General features: G+C 38.3%; 1 protein-coding gene across 1 annotated transcript in view; it reads right to left on the bottom strand.

Moving 5' to 3' along the window:
- Positions 1–821: 821 nt before the first annotated feature.
- The window catches only part of cnot6a (CCR4-NOT transcription complex, subunit 6a), a 15801-nt gene continuing 1169 nt past the window's right edge, over positions 822–15453 (bottom strand). Inside the window, exons 2-12 of the mRNA XM_031751064.2 lie at positions 15373–15453; positions 14864–15050; positions 14500–14585; positions 13833–13937; positions 13581–13649; positions 12749–12906; positions 11242–11396; positions 9564–9718; positions 9127–9360; positions 5955–6157; positions 822–5816 (exon numbers count right to left, since the gene is read on the bottom strand). The exon at positions 15373–15453 is cut by the window's right edge and continues 41 nt beyond it. Of these exons, the coding sequence (XP_031606924.1) occupies positions 5601–5816; positions 5955–6157; positions 9127–9360; positions 9564–9718; positions 11242–11396; positions 12749–12906; positions 13581–13649; positions 13833–13937; positions 14500–14585; positions 14864–15050; positions 15373–15453 (1649 nt within the window). The 3' untranslated portion in view covers positions 822–5600. The remainder of the gene's footprint in view (positions 5817–5954; positions 6158–9126; positions 9361–9563; positions 9719–11241; positions 11397–12748; positions 12907–13580; positions 13650–13832; positions 13938–14499; positions 14586–14863; positions 15051–15372) is intronic.

The following is a 15453-nucleotide window of genomic DNA, read 5'->3' on the forward strand; positions in this document are numbered from 1 at the left end:
TTGCATCTGAGACCTTGTAACACTAACGAGTCACCAGGAAGGGAAACCGGCTGATTGGGCACAATTCGGACATTTTCACTTAGGGGTGTACTCACTTTTATTGCCAGCAGTTGAGGCAATAATGGCTGCATGCCGAGTTATTTAGAGGGGACAGCAAATTTAAATCAATTCAGCTTATTCAATTTATACAGCACCAAATCACAACAACAGTTGCCTCAAGGTGCTTTATATTGTAAGGTAGACCCTACAATAATACATACAGAGAAAAACCCAACAATCACATGACCTCCTATGAGCAAGCACTTTGGCAACAGTGGGAAGGAAAAACTCCCTTTTAACAGGAAGAAACCTCCAGGAGAACCAGGCTCAGGGAGGCGGGGCCTCTGAGCCTGGTTCAACAAAGTGACGATACACCGCTCATTATCAGTGAGGTGGTGGACTAGAGGAATTGGAGAAAAATGAATGACGGGGGTCTCCTACAATTTCAAAAAAACAAAAAAAACCCCCATCAGGATGGACCGACCACACTTTTGCTTTTCAGAAGACAAAATTGCTTCATTTTCTCTCAAGTTTCATAAATAACTGACAAATTGTTTAAGCTATAATATAAAATATAATCTGACTTTCTTCCTTCAAAATGTGTGGAGCCGTGAGAAAACTATATATAATCTGAGCCAGTGATCTCCTGTTGGCAACATCTGTAACATCTGATGAAGTCACCAGCCGAGGAAGAGGAACAGAAATACGCAAGTGTTAACCAAAACCCGAGAAAGGCTGGGAGGAAGTAAAACGAGGGAAGAAAAAGCAGGCACGACAAGGAGAACAGATATAGAATTTATTTTCCAATATCCATTGCAAAGAATAAGAGGTGACACGGCTTGAAACAGATAATACAGAATTTATTTTCAACCAGAAGTAGGAAAATACATAGGTAGGTGTAAAGGAAACGAGCAGAACCTGTAGTCAAAGAAAAAATAAAAATAAAAGAAACGAAAAATAATAAAAACTAGTCCAAAGAGAATTGAGAGGACGGCTAAGGGGGTACAACGGAAAGCATTGTTTACCATTCAGTTTCATTTTAAAACAGTATGTGTTGATTTGAAAACAGCTGCCTTGATTTCTCATCTGGGTTAATGGACATTCTACAACATTGTGCAAGTGTTTTTGTCTTTTTTTTTCTCCTTTTTTTGCTGGTATTTCATGAATGGTAAACAATAGTTGGTCCAGTGCATAAACACAGTGACACAGATCAATATATGTACTCAGCTGACTACAGATAGACAATCCTGATCATTGAACAACTACCACTAAATTGGCAGGGAGAAGGAGATGAGTAAATATACAAGATGGATGATAAAAGAAGAAAAATGCTGTTCAGGTAACCTGGAAGGGTAAAGATGGGAGTTTTAAAAATAATTAAACAACCACACTGTGAAAGATGAAATAGCTACATATTCCAGGTAAACATTTAAAGAAAATCTGAATGTGTTTGAATGTTTCTGGGTATTATTGCCAAGTTTTTAGGACAAAAAAAAAAAAAAAAAAAAAAAAAAAGAAGGGATGCATCTGAAATGAGCCGTCAGGTTGAGAACTCAAACTACAGCATGAAAACGGGTGAATATGTGGTTCAGGAAAAGGATAAAAGTGCTTTGTTTTCCTTACAGCCCTACATTTCATGAAAACTATGAGCTGGATTAAAAGAAAGAGAAAAAAAGAACCCTGAACTGGATCTAGACTGGAGAACTGAACTACGAGCAGCTTTGGTGTGCACCCATGCAAAGAGACGCAGCCTGGGGAGAAGGTTAGAAAAAAAAAAAAAAAAAATACAGGGGAAAAAACTTAAAATCTCTTTACACCTAAAAATGAAACAATGTAAGGAAGAAAAAGGAAAAGCCAAAAAAGTGATTAGTCACTGGGGCTTACAGGGTGTCACAACTCAGCTTTGATTTGACAAGATTCAGTCTGAAGCCATCTGTGGTTTAACGAGAAATGATGAAGAGGACGTTTTTGTCAATAGTAGCTAACTAGTTTGACAGATTTAACCACTGTGATGTACGAGAACAGAATGAGATAGACTAGTAGCACTCAAATCATCACAGGACCAGTCTAGCGGCACATCATTAGCTTAACATGTTTTACACCTCTCACAAAAGAATCGAAAGACACAGAAAGAGAAAGAAAAAAAAAAAAAAAAAAAAAAAAAAAAAAAAGGTGTTTTCTAGTACTGAACTGCAGCCACTAGAAGACAGCTCTGCTGCCCTAACCTACAAGCACTAGCACTCTCCTGCTAGTGCCATGCAAGATCCAAAATAAAGCTGAAATGTAAAATAAGAAGAAAAAATTAAAACTGCATATCCCTGTGCTCAAAGTCGTGCTGTTACCAATGATGCAGGGATTTGTTTTTCCTTTTACCCCCACCAGTAAGCTCTCCATCCTTCACTGTGGGAGGCATTATCCAGAACATTCAACTTCTGATCAACCCATCAAAGACTATGTCTCATGATTTCTACAGAGGATTTGGTTTGTGATGGGATGAGTCGAACGGGGAAAGAAAAATTGAGTTTAAGTAAAAACAACGTAGCAAACATAACACCATCATAGAATTCATGATTTACACATCAACAAACACAATTCAATCTGTTAAGAAAGGAAACATGAGATACATCTTTTATTCACACTTTACAAAAAAAAAAAAGAATATTTAAAAAAAAAAAAAAGCTACCCTTTGAATCTACTACAATACTAATGCCATTCAGGAAAGAAGAAAAAAAAAAAACAAAAAAAAACCCACATCCATTAAAAAAAAAAAAAAAAAATTATTAAAAAAAAAAAAGATGAGGACCAAATTTATTCTTCTTATTTAGGTGCTTCCCTCTCGCTTTAAAACCTGAATTTCAATGCATTTAACGTAATGAGATCTTTACTACAAATACAGCAGGGAAGGGAGTGAGGGGAGCTGCGTATGAACCTACTAAGTGCTTCTCATCTGTATAAAAGCGTGACTGTTTGAGTAGCCATCTTGCTTGTGACAGATTTAATTCATTTTTTAAAAAGATGTATCAAATTCATAAGCAACAGGTTAGCCCATCCTAAGTTTGCTGACCCTCATCCCTTGTTTATCCAATAGCGGAGAAAGGAGGACCTTCAACCCTTTCCAAATTATAGAGGGAGGGGAGGGTCCACAAATGGCACTATAGCTGCAGTAATAAGGGTAGGAAAACTATACAAAGTGGTTGAGCAAAGGGGATTAAAAGATGCAGCTTGTGTAAGATAGTCGAAAGGTTAAAGTCCAAGATGGGCAGTTTAGGGTGAGAGGTGTTAGGTTGATGGACAGGCTTAGGGAGGTTTCAATTGTGGCCGGGCAGGGGAAAGCTAGGGGCTATGCGTTTCTGGGGGCATGGGCATGGAGCTGTGTAAAAAGAGAGCAAAACATGAGCGGATTTATAAAGACAGGAAACCCTACTCATGTTCCTAAGAAAAGGAGAAAGGGTTGGTAGTGAAAGCATACCTGATTACTAGAGAGCTTAATGAATAGCAAGGATATACACATCATCATAACATTGTCACAGCTCATAAAAAAGGAAAACAAACAATTAACAAAAACCAAAAAGGACATAAAATCTTCACAAATGTCTCAACAGTATTTAAAAATAAAAGGAGAAAAGGTTGTTCAGGCGTTCGTTGCATGTAAATAGTGCAAGACAACGTCAACTGCTACAGTGAGGCACGATGTACATATATGTGGGGTTTATATAGGTTTTGCCAGTTACATCACTATTGAGCAAGTTATAGAAATGAACAGATGCAACTCATCCTTGCGTGTCCTTTTGTCAGAAGTGATGGCAGCGGTGTGGATCAATGGCTTTGTTAATGGGCAAGAAGCAACAGTTTACTCAGTGTCTATTTACATCTCAGCAAATGCCAGCAAATCATTAAAAAAAACTGCAGAGAGAAAGGGGAAAAATATACCGATGCATTAATTACAGTTAATCTCAAGGAAGTGCAAAGTTGTGACAGCGAACGCCTTGAACAATCTCTTCTTACGTCTTTTGTACAAGCTGGTAATATCAATTCATCTCAACATTAACTGGATAAAAATTTAGCCTTAGTTTACAATACAATCTTTTTTTCTGATCATAATTTACTCTTCGTACAAAAAAACGCCAGAAAACAGGTCTTTTGTGGTTCATATACAATCATGTAAAGACTGAGTCTAGATTTCTATTCTGTACAAACACTTGTGAAAAAAACCACGGCTTTGTGTATGGAATTTATGGCTGGGGAAAGTCACTACTGGCCTCAGTGCTACAGATCTGCCTGCAAATTACCTGTGTGGTGTTTTTGTTTGTCTGTGTATGTGTGTGTGTGTGGCATGTGTGGAGCTGGATGGCAACTCCTGACAGTGAGAGGAATGCTGGTTTTATTCCCGTGTATCGGCCATTACTCGCTGTCCCTGCCTAAAAGCAATCAAGACAAATATTGGTAATAGCCCCCACTCCCCAATCGCTTTGCCCATCAGCCTAAATCCCCTCACCGCTTGGTCAAAAAAAAAACAAAAACAAAAAAATAAAAACAAAAAGGTGACGCATGGGCCACATGAGCTCCTAAGCACAAGACTAACCTAACAGCTATACAGGCTGGGGTGAAATTGTCAGCAAACAGGATGGTAGCATCTATCAAATTTTCACATCGTGGCTTTTCAGCACTACACACAGTCTGTGTGAATCATCAAACCTAAACTCGGGATTCTTGTTTTCTAGGCATCTGTGGATTTTGGTAGCAGTACCAGGTCCAGGGTCAGAGGTGTAGACTATCTTGTAGCACCACGGGAGGCCATGACCACACAAAAGGCCTCAGCACCACAGAATGACAGCAGGAAATCTCACCTCATACGAGCTGCGCTACATCCGCCTCCTGGGATACTTAAACTACCAGCAAAAAGCTGCTCTAATCCCAACACATCTGCCTCAACAAATGTGTGTATCCTAGAAAACCGATCATGTAAGCTGGCTGCCCAAAGTGTAGGGGAGAACTAGCACAAGCAAAGGATGGAGTATTGAGACTGACAAGTCTGCTGTCTTTGCTGGTTTCAGGTTTATACAGGACAGACAGACATGCAGACCATCAGCTATGGAGCTCTTCAGTGGAAAGTCATTTCCTTCAGCCAAACAAACAAACAAAAAAAAAAAAAAAAAGTATCCCCCCCTCACTCTTAAACCAAACAGTGCCCTAAGTGACAAATATGAATGAGCTACCATCCCTTCTTATTTTAAAAGACAGAAGCGAAGTGTGTAGGGTTGGTGGATTTTGAGAACAAAGGGAGTCCAAAAACACAAAATATGGTACACGAACAGGACTGAATTGAGCAGTTAAAAAAACAAAACAAAACAAAAAAAAAAAAAAAAAAAAAAAAAAGAAAAATATAGAATATCTATAACATTATACGAAATCCCTGTCAGCCAGACCTCACTGTATGAATATTTTACAGGTTGTGTTTTTATGTCTTCCTCCTTCAGTTTGGTGGAGGGAAGAGCTGGTAGTGGGAGGAAGGAGGAGGGTTGAGAGGGAGAGGCTCCCCCTGGTGGTTAGGCAGGGTCTCACTACCTGCGTGTCGGCAGATGGAGCCCATTCACCTGGGGGGGCACGTTGGGCAGGAGCAACTCCAGCTGAGCAAAGAGGGAGAAGTGGTCAGAGGGGATGTGTGGATGTGGGCAGCCGCTGACATTGTTCTCTACAAGCCAGTGGTGGTCCAAAGGGCCCAAGATACCCAGCACGTTCAGGTGAGGCTTCGAGTAGAAAATATAGTCGATGACACCCTGAAAAGAGAAATAGAGAAGTGACTTTTGCACAGTTTTGTGCAAGAACAGACTGGTCCTCAATATCATTAAAAAACAAACAACCAAAAAACACCCCAAATACATTTAATATAAAAAACATCACATATGTGCAATTACCTTAAAATCGAAGGTGTAGTTGGTATAAGGCATCAGGCCGTTCTCATAGGCGCTCTTTAACTTGAAGCCGTGGGTGATCCTGCCATTGGACGTGCTGTTCTTGCCATTGCAATTGAATCTGGTCAGACAGTCGCTGTAACGGAGCTCCTTGAAGTCCTTATGGGTGCAGTCCACTCCACCAGTACTCAGGTACTCCACTACGCCTGAACAGAGAAGAACTGAACCATCAGCATTTAAAAAAAAAAAAAAAAAAAAAAAAAAAAAAAAAAACACAAAAACAGAAACAAACAACAAAGACAAAAAAAAAAAAAAAAAAAAAAAAGAACTTATCCCACTATGAAAATATTTTTAAAAATAAAAACAGGTGGCAGAACATACAACATTTTTTATTAGTTAGGGGAAAAAATAAATAAATAAACTCTGCACAGTTTGCAAAGAGACTCCATTGTTATTTCAACTCAAATTTGACTATAGTAAAAAACTTAAATATATTGCACTACTGTATGCAGTGAGCAGGCTAATAATTCTGTTCACCACCACAAAAAGGCAAATACTGATGTAATTTATGTTTATATGAATGCCAAACGCAACAATTATTTTCATCTATTTATCCACTTACAATCAAACCCATTCTCAATTGCAAGGCAAGAGAAAATTAGGCAAAACAAGGTTGTCAGCATCTTTAAATGTGCCAGATTTAACCATCCTTTACTCGCTTCACTGAGATATGTTCGGCAGCAACAACATTAATCAGCTGTTAATATAAACTCAGCCCTTCACTGGAGGCTACTCAAACACCCTCAAACCTGCCTGGCATGAAGGTTAACGTGCCAATGTGTCAGAAGAATAAAGCATAACCACTAAATAGGCTAATAATAGAGTCTTTTAACCACTGTACAAATTTTACTGGACAGTTTTAATTTATCATGCTTTTTAAAAAACAAAAACAAGAACCTTTGACTTAATGTATCCCTTTATTGGCAATTAGATTTTCCACTTAATAATCATGTGGAATTCATCCACTTTGTTTACTTCATGTTCTGATTTTTTTTTTTCTAAGAGATCAAGCCCCCCCCAAAGGGAATAAACAAACAAACACAATAAATCCACAACTATAAGAATAAATAATTAATTAGATAAATAAACTGTGGCCATAAACACCTAAAGAGCAACATTGTTTGGTTTGATATTTAAGTATTATCCTAAGACAACTCCAACAGTATTATTTATTTAATTATTTAAGATTTAGAAATATACCAAATAATTATATTAGAGAAAATATTTTGTAAATGGTATAACAAATAATACTGTTAGGAGATACTAAAAGATCCTTACAAATAGGGCTGGGCTATATCATACCGTTCATGGTAATACCGGTGTAATTTTGGGCAACGATAGGAAAATGAAATATCGCGATAGAATGTAGGTAAAACGCGCATGCGCAGTGCCTATGTTTACATATGCACATGCACAATTCTGGTTTTACAAACCAGAATTGGTTTGTAAAAATGCTGCAACTTCAGTGGTGTGGAACTGGTTTAGCTTTCGTCCGTCAGACACACAACAAAGCACTATTTTTGGTAGAGCATGCTAGCGGGCCATCGTTATTACCGTGTTGTTTGGAAAATACGGCACACTTAAAATCAATCCTTTGATTTTTCTGAAAAATCGACAGTGCCCCTTATAATCCCGTGTGCCTTATGTATGAATTCTGGTTGCGTTTACTGACCTCGAAATGATTTTATGTGGTACACGGCGCTCGAAAATCTGTCAAATGTTTTAGTACGACTTTGCTAAGCTACGAACCCGCACCGCTTGATGGATTGTCGGAGCATTACGGCTATCGTAGGCGGGCGCCTCGCGGAGTGATACGTACTGTGCTTCAACATAATATTACCGTATTATGCGTGTATAACCTCTTTTTAAGTTTTGTGGATATTATACATGGTTATGCTGAGGATATGTCGGCCAGTTTCCATTGGAAATGCCTTTTGGTTAAACTGTCCGCAAGGAATTTGCACTGTTACATTTTTATACAACTTTAATGCACATAAAAAACAGCTGCTTGTTTAAGTGATGGGGTTTTTTGCACTAATACAGTTGTGGAGTTGTAAAGTATTTTGTCTAGTGTCAATTATATCGTCAGTTATATCGTTATCGCAAATTTTCAAATGTATATCGTGATAAATATTTTTGGTCATCGCCCTGCTCTACTTACAAATACTTCAATTTTTAATTACTACCGTTTTACATTGTGGTATTTTTGCAACAAGGTTTTAATGAGTACAAAGTTGTAAAAACATTGCTTTAAGCTTAATAATAATACTAAAAACAAACAAACAAACAAACAAACAAACAAACCCACTATACTTGACAGTACACAATTTATGGACAATCTGTGCACTCTACATAAAATATTTTGTTAAGAGCAGGTCGAGTACAGCTCTTTTAGGGCTGTGCAATATGACCAAAATCTCATATCCCGATATTAAGACATCTATCGTCCGATAACGATATAAATCACAAAAATGTAACATTTTCTGTAAATTCTGTGAACGTCGGGCAGCTCGACTTGCGTGAAGTGTTTCCAGCTGGGCGTCGCGTACCTGGAGTCGAGTGTTTTAACTGATGCATGAAACGATACATTTTTAGACATAGGTTGTAACGGCCGCCGTTTTCTTTGTGAGTATTTATTACACAGCGTGCTGCGGGGAAAAGCCTGTTCTAACATTTGAGTCTAAGGTTTATTTTTTTAGCACCTGACGGCTCTTTTTTGCTTCTCATCCGTAAATACTCTGCATCTTTCACGTGATTCAGTTTATTTTGAAAAGTCTCAACAGGATCTTGAGCTTTATTGTGAAAGGTTTATGTGGAAAATAAACAAGCGGACACGAGGTGGTTTTACCGTCGTTGTTGCTAACGACAACGCATAAAAACAAGCGCTTGTCCGTCTGTAGTGTGGTTATATTAAATATAAGAGAAAGAGAGAACTTTGGGAAATTAATATAGCCACTACAGTGACCATCAAAATAATGAAAAAATATTGCCGTAAACAGTTTATTTTGCAACACCACGAAACAAACGATAGCGTAAAATGAAACGATAGATGTTTTTATATCGTCATCCGATATATATCGTTATATCGAACAGCCCTAAGCTCTTTCCTACTTACCCGAGTCAGGCAAGGAGTTGAGGTCAGCGCACAGCACCAGTGGAATGGCATTAGTCTCGCCAGAGGCAGAGGACAACTTGAGGCTGCGTGTGGCCTTATCCACTATGCTTTTCACCTCTGACAGGAACATCATGGTCTGGACAAGCTTGACATCAGAATACTCTGGGTCCCAGTGCATGTGAGCATTGGCTACAAGGAGCAGCTGCTTTTCCATGCCATGGAGAGACTTACCAGCTGAAATGAGTGGCAGAGAAAGAAAGGGGGGGCATGTTTAACAGGGCAAAGTGGTACTAAGAGCATTAGGACAAACTGAACACACTGCCCTTGGCATAATCATCACCAAAATCCTCTGCAATACCACTCTTGAATAAAATTCAGCAAGAAGAGGAATTTGTAGTACAAAGGGCAGAACAGTCTGATCTTAACAATCTACTCACAGGAGAGCTCCATCATCTCTTTGCGGACTTCAAGCAGTACAGCTACACCAATGTTATCCTTTGTCATCACCCTGTTCAGCATAGCCTCTGAGCCCTCGGAGTTAGCCATGGCCAGCTGGTTAAACTCCACTGTGTGCTTCTGCACTGCACTGAACCTAAAGACAAACAGGGGGAAAAGGGCTACTTCAAACACTTTCTAAGCAGAGATGAGCAGAAATAAATAGAAAAGTCATAATATGTTGGAAATACAACGTATTAACAGGTCCATAGAAATCAAAACCTGACATATTTGGCATTTCTCACATTCACTTTGTGTGATACTGGCAGCAGCCCCCTTGGGGAGGGGGGGGGGCTGCTGCACTTCAAAATGCACAGCCTGATGAATAGAGCCTACCCACCGACATATTATTTGTAATCAAACTAAAATAAAATTAAAAACAAAATCCATAAATATTGTATCGGTCTGAATGCTACAAAGAAATACGCATACTCGTCCTCTGACTCTACACCCAGCTGGATGCCTTTAGACTTGGGAACTATCTGAAAACCACTCAGCCTTGTTTGGGAACCCAGGTTTCATAACAATTTATGATGATTCACACAAAAATTCAGGTCACTGTGAGAGCACAAGAGGTTAGAAGAACCAAGATGATGATCTGGATGTGAGAGCAGCCAAATATCAATCAGGTAAGGTTTCTCATTTCATGGTCTTGCTATCAGAAGCTTTTGATCGTTCAGGACCTCAAACCTGAGAGGTTGGGGTTAAAATTATACATGAATGGTGTGTTTTATATATTTATTTATTCTTTTAAACCTCACTGACTTCTAGTGTTACTCAACTATATTCTCTCATACTGCATTTTGTGTGCTTTCTCTGGTAAATCACAACTTCTCCAAAAGAGACAACTGGAGGTGAGCAACAATTATTTGAATGCTAATAAAAGCTACATGTAAAGCTTTTCCTGTCCCTAGAACAGTTTTAACAAAATGTTAAGCGGTTTATAATTTCAGTTTAACCTTTTGTTGCACATATTGTCTTTATGATGGAACTTTTTGATAGTGATAAAAACATTACTACTATTAGCTGCTATATGAATAAACCTTTTAGCTTTCATCCAAGCATTACTAAAGACAAACTACATTAACCACTAAAGACTGAAACAAAACTACACATACCAAAAGAATAGTTTCACTTCAAGTTGAAAACAACAGTTAAAGTTTAAGTTAAGCTAAAGCTAGATTAGCCTTTTTGGTAATTGCATGATATGGCTGATGGCATCACTGTCTGGAGACTACAATAAAAACCTAATAGACTTTCTCCTTTGCAGTGTAGTTAAACTGATAAGTATTGCTATGCATATCTTAAGTATTGGTTACAGTTTCCCAGTGTAATAGACTGGACTTTACAACATGATATTTCATTTCCTTCTGAGAACTACTGCATCCACTTTGTGGACACTAGAGACAACCTAACAGGAACATCGGTCACTCAGACAACCTTAGGTGACGTCAGGTTTAATTGAGATTGTTTTATCACTAAGCACTGGCAAACAAGGAGATTGATTTATTAGTGAATATAGTGAAGCAGTTTCAATCTAATTCACCACAGGAACTCAAATCACTGCCAGCTATTAAGCCAAGAAATATTTGCCACAGGACAAAAACTATAGACACATACTTTTCTGTCCTGTAAAAAATTGCACATCCATCCACGTGCTTTCGATCCGACTCAGACATAGTTCTGGCTCGTGACTTTGGACTGAAGAACCCGTCGTATCCTTGCTCCTTCAGCTCTGGCAAGAAGAAATTGTAGTACTGCTCTGTCTCAACTTCCTGCAATTAACAGCAAAAAACAAGTCGCAGGGTGAACAGGAAAGGCTGTTATTCATGGAAGTACATCAGTTAACCCCCTCTAAAGATAAGGCCATCTGGCTACATTAGACATTTATTAACAGGATGGGTAAGAGACAGTGTGTGATAAAATCAAAAATATCCATAAAAATCTGCACAATATAATAATTAATGGTGATCTTTGGGGATGACACTGGAGGAGGAGAAACATCTTTGTGCGAGACATAATTTAAAGCGCTCCAATAAACACTTCTTGGGGTCTGTACACATTTGAAATGCAATACTATTCCCACCTTTTTATTCTTTTATATCTAAAATTTCCAAAACTCATTTAGTTTGTATGTTTTATTTTTATTTTTTTGTTTGTTTTCACAAAAAGTGTAACATTTTAATTTGACGCAGACTAGAGTTTACATATTAAAGACTTTTCTGTTTTAAAAGCTGGTTTTGAGCTTACACAGTTTTACAAATGGAAAACATAAAAACTAGATTACAACACTGATAAATGATAAAACTGAAAGTGATACCAGAAGATTCAGGTTCAAGGAAAGTAAGACAATAATATAATTTAACCTACATGTCCATTGAATAAATATCACCTGAAAACATCACAAATCTCTGCTGCTTAGAACTGGTAGTCAATTTAGTATTGATGATCATGCACCAAATTAAATGTGCCAGGCTTGGAACAGATTCCCAGAGACCAATACAAGTCTCTCCAGCTTGTATAGTTTTGCCTTTTAGCCGGCATGACCCCTCCCAAGAATAGCTGCTACATCCATAACAAAACATATCTCAAAACTAGTTTTACTTCACTCAGTATATGTGCTTGTCTTTACCCCTCAGCGGTCCTAAGACAGGTTGCAGAGAAAATAAAAACCCATCTAGTGGTGTCTTTATAATGAACAGGTGGTGTATTTAAAAATAAAATAAAATTGATAACAAACAAATGGAAAAAAACAAACAAAAAAAAACAACGAATTAGGCCTCTAACAAACACATAAGGATCACTAGTTCCAATAGAAGCACCTGAATATTTAGCTGCAAACAAAGGTCTAATCTAAGCACTCAACCACAAAAGAAAAGTTTGCAATTTTTTGACACTGTCCATTAAACTGAACACATCACAATTTTCACAACTGTCAACTGAACATAGTACTCTTATTAGAGTGTTAGCATAACAATTTAAATGTGATATTGTCAAAATAATGAGTGACAGAATTGTGTGTTTGTGTGTGGTCATGAGAAAATTTGACCAATTTCTTGGATCCATTTCATAGAAAACAAAATAGAAACAATTAAGAGACCGCGAAAGAAACTTTGACATCTCTCACCTGCAAGCTGATGATATCTGCATTGCAGCCCATGATCTCCTGCATGATGGATTTTTTCCTGTACTCCCAGTTTAGAGCCCAAGTGGGGCAATAGCCATATAGCTGACGTGTGGCATACTTATCACACAGCACATTGTAGCACATCACAGAGAACAATGCTGAGGAGACAAACAGGAGAAAAACAAACAAACAAAAACATCTTATCAAACTGTGCACACAGGTACAATTAAACATACATTAAAAAAAACAAACAAAAGAACCACAAATCTGCAGTTGCTTGCAACAGTAAAAGAAAAAAAAAAAAAATGCTGAGTAAATCTCATCTTTACAGAAAGCACCAAAATCAACTACCAGAACATCTTCAAACCAGGAATCAGATCAGCTGTTCTTTTTGACTTGTTTTGCTTTGCTTCAGCAACCGAAACAATGCTTATACAGTATAGACTAAATGTGGATGCAAGCTGGATCCATACTAAACTACATCAAACTTTGGTTTGCAAACTTTGTGCTTTACATAACTGTAGCTTCCAGACTTGATGTCATCGTTTACAAATCCACTACCAACTATTGTAACCTGATGACACAGTCTTCTCTGGACTGTATACTACTACGAGGACACTTGTGCGCAGTGTACATCTTTAACAGGTCTGAGCTGTCTAAATGAGTTGCAGTCTGAACCACTTTTTTAGGATCTACCAAATATTTGTGGTTTAAAGCCACGGTGCTCAACTGATCACTGCATTGCATACCATCCTGAAACACACAACCACACAAGACAAAAACCATACAGGTACTTCTGTTCAAAGTCATGTTGTGTGTATTTTGTTCTTACCCGAGGGCCGTGCTCGATCAGATTCCTGGAGTGTAATCCACGACCGGGATGGGGGTTGTTCTGTTGGCACTGAGTTTATGGAAAATGGTTCAGCATAGGGATCAACATGATATTGTCAAACAGTGATTTATTTAAAGAAAACACACACACACACACACACGATCTGTTGAACCTGCTTCCTGATTTACCCTTTCAGTAAAAATGACAACATATGCTGACAATTCTCACAAAAGCAAGAGAGGGAACACTCACTGCGCTTTATAGCCCCCGCCAGATTGTCTAACAAGTAGCTCAGCAGCCTCCGCGTGCCATCAGGTTCCTGGTAGAGGCTCAGAATTTCTTGTGCAAGTGGGTTTCCTGTTGAAGGAAAAGCAAATCAGGCTAAATCATCAGTGTTTCCCCTACCCGAGACCTCCTGGGCCCCCAACTAAACATAGGAGGGGGGGAAAAAAAAAAAAAAAAAAAAAAAAAAAGGTAGACAGAAGTACATATATATTTATTATTTTGTACATGTCAATACCACATGTCATTACTAATGAGCATTTGTTCATTTCCGCTTGAGTCTCAACTGTACACGTGTTTAACCATGTACTTCACTGAAAATGTACAACCCCTAACCACCCACACACACGAGGAAATCAGGATAATGTTACTCAAGTGGAACATTTAGGTTACTGTACATGCAATGAAATGTTGCCAACAGGTGTTACTCTGTCTAAAACAACAGTGTATGATCCTATTTCAAGTTTGTCTTTAATAACAGAAGAAAATGATAACATAAACATCAGTTGCCACCACTGCCAATTCACCCTCTACTGCTGCTGCATTCTTAGAGAAATAAAATAAATAAATAAATGAATAATAAAATGGAGGGATTTCCAGTCCAGAATGGCTACAAAAACATTGAAGAGCCACTCACCTTTCAACCCCAGTGTTTGTAACTGAAACAGTTTCCCCAATTCAAATGGCAGAACCCGCAACTGGTTGTTATTTAAAAGCAGTTCCCTGTGGAGGGCAGATGGGAAGTGGATCATTAGAAACTAAAGTTCTAAGACTAAAATTAAATACTTAAAAATCTTTGTCTTTCAAAAACATTTTCCGAAAGTCATCATTTAAAATTACAAGGATTACTTGACAGTGTTAAACTGATTATGAATGTAGCCTTTTAAATTAAAGTGAGACATTTCAACAGATGGGACGAGAGTGACAACAGTGGTAAAAATCAGCAGCATAAAGGAAATCGTCCTTTATAACCCAATTTAGGATACAGATTTATCACTTACCTGAGAGACACCATGTTGCCGAGCTCTGCCGGCAGGCTCCTGATCTTATTGGATGAGAGATCCAGGTACACCAGGTTGTGTAGTTTGGCAATGTCTGGCGGGATGCGTGACAGTGAGTTGTCACTGAGGTGCAGGGCAGTGAGGTGGGTCAGAGACCACAGGGCTGTGCTGAGACTCCTTACTCTGCCTGTGGCGAAAATGGGAAAAGGCCAAACAGGACAATAAGTCCAAGAATCCAACTCTGTTTTCACAAAGATAAATGTGAAAGAAAACTGTTCCCCACTGATATGAATAAGTCAAAACAGGTGAGCTGATTTCACAGTGGAGAAAAAAAAAAAAAAAAACGAACTTGTTTGCAATATTTCTCTTTGATAGTGAGGATTTAGTAATTACTTGTTTGCAGCTGTGCAAAGCAATAGAAAAAAAAAAAAATATGTGAGGGGGAAAATAAATTTAAAAACCCCCAAATGAGATATTTACACAAGCACAAACACCGTGAAGATACTCACCACTGATTTCCAGCTCAGCCCAGTATGACTTCTTCCCATTTGCTGCCTCCTCGCTGGACATAATTGTGTACATCCGCCTGG

Source organism: Oreochromis aureus, linkage group 2, assembly GCF_013358895.1.
Source record: "Oreochromis aureus strain Israel breed Guangdong linkage group 2, ZZ_aureus, whole genome shotgun sequence".
NCBI lineage: Eukaryota > Metazoa > Chordata > Actinopteri > Cichliformes > Cichlidae > Oreochromis > Oreochromis aureus.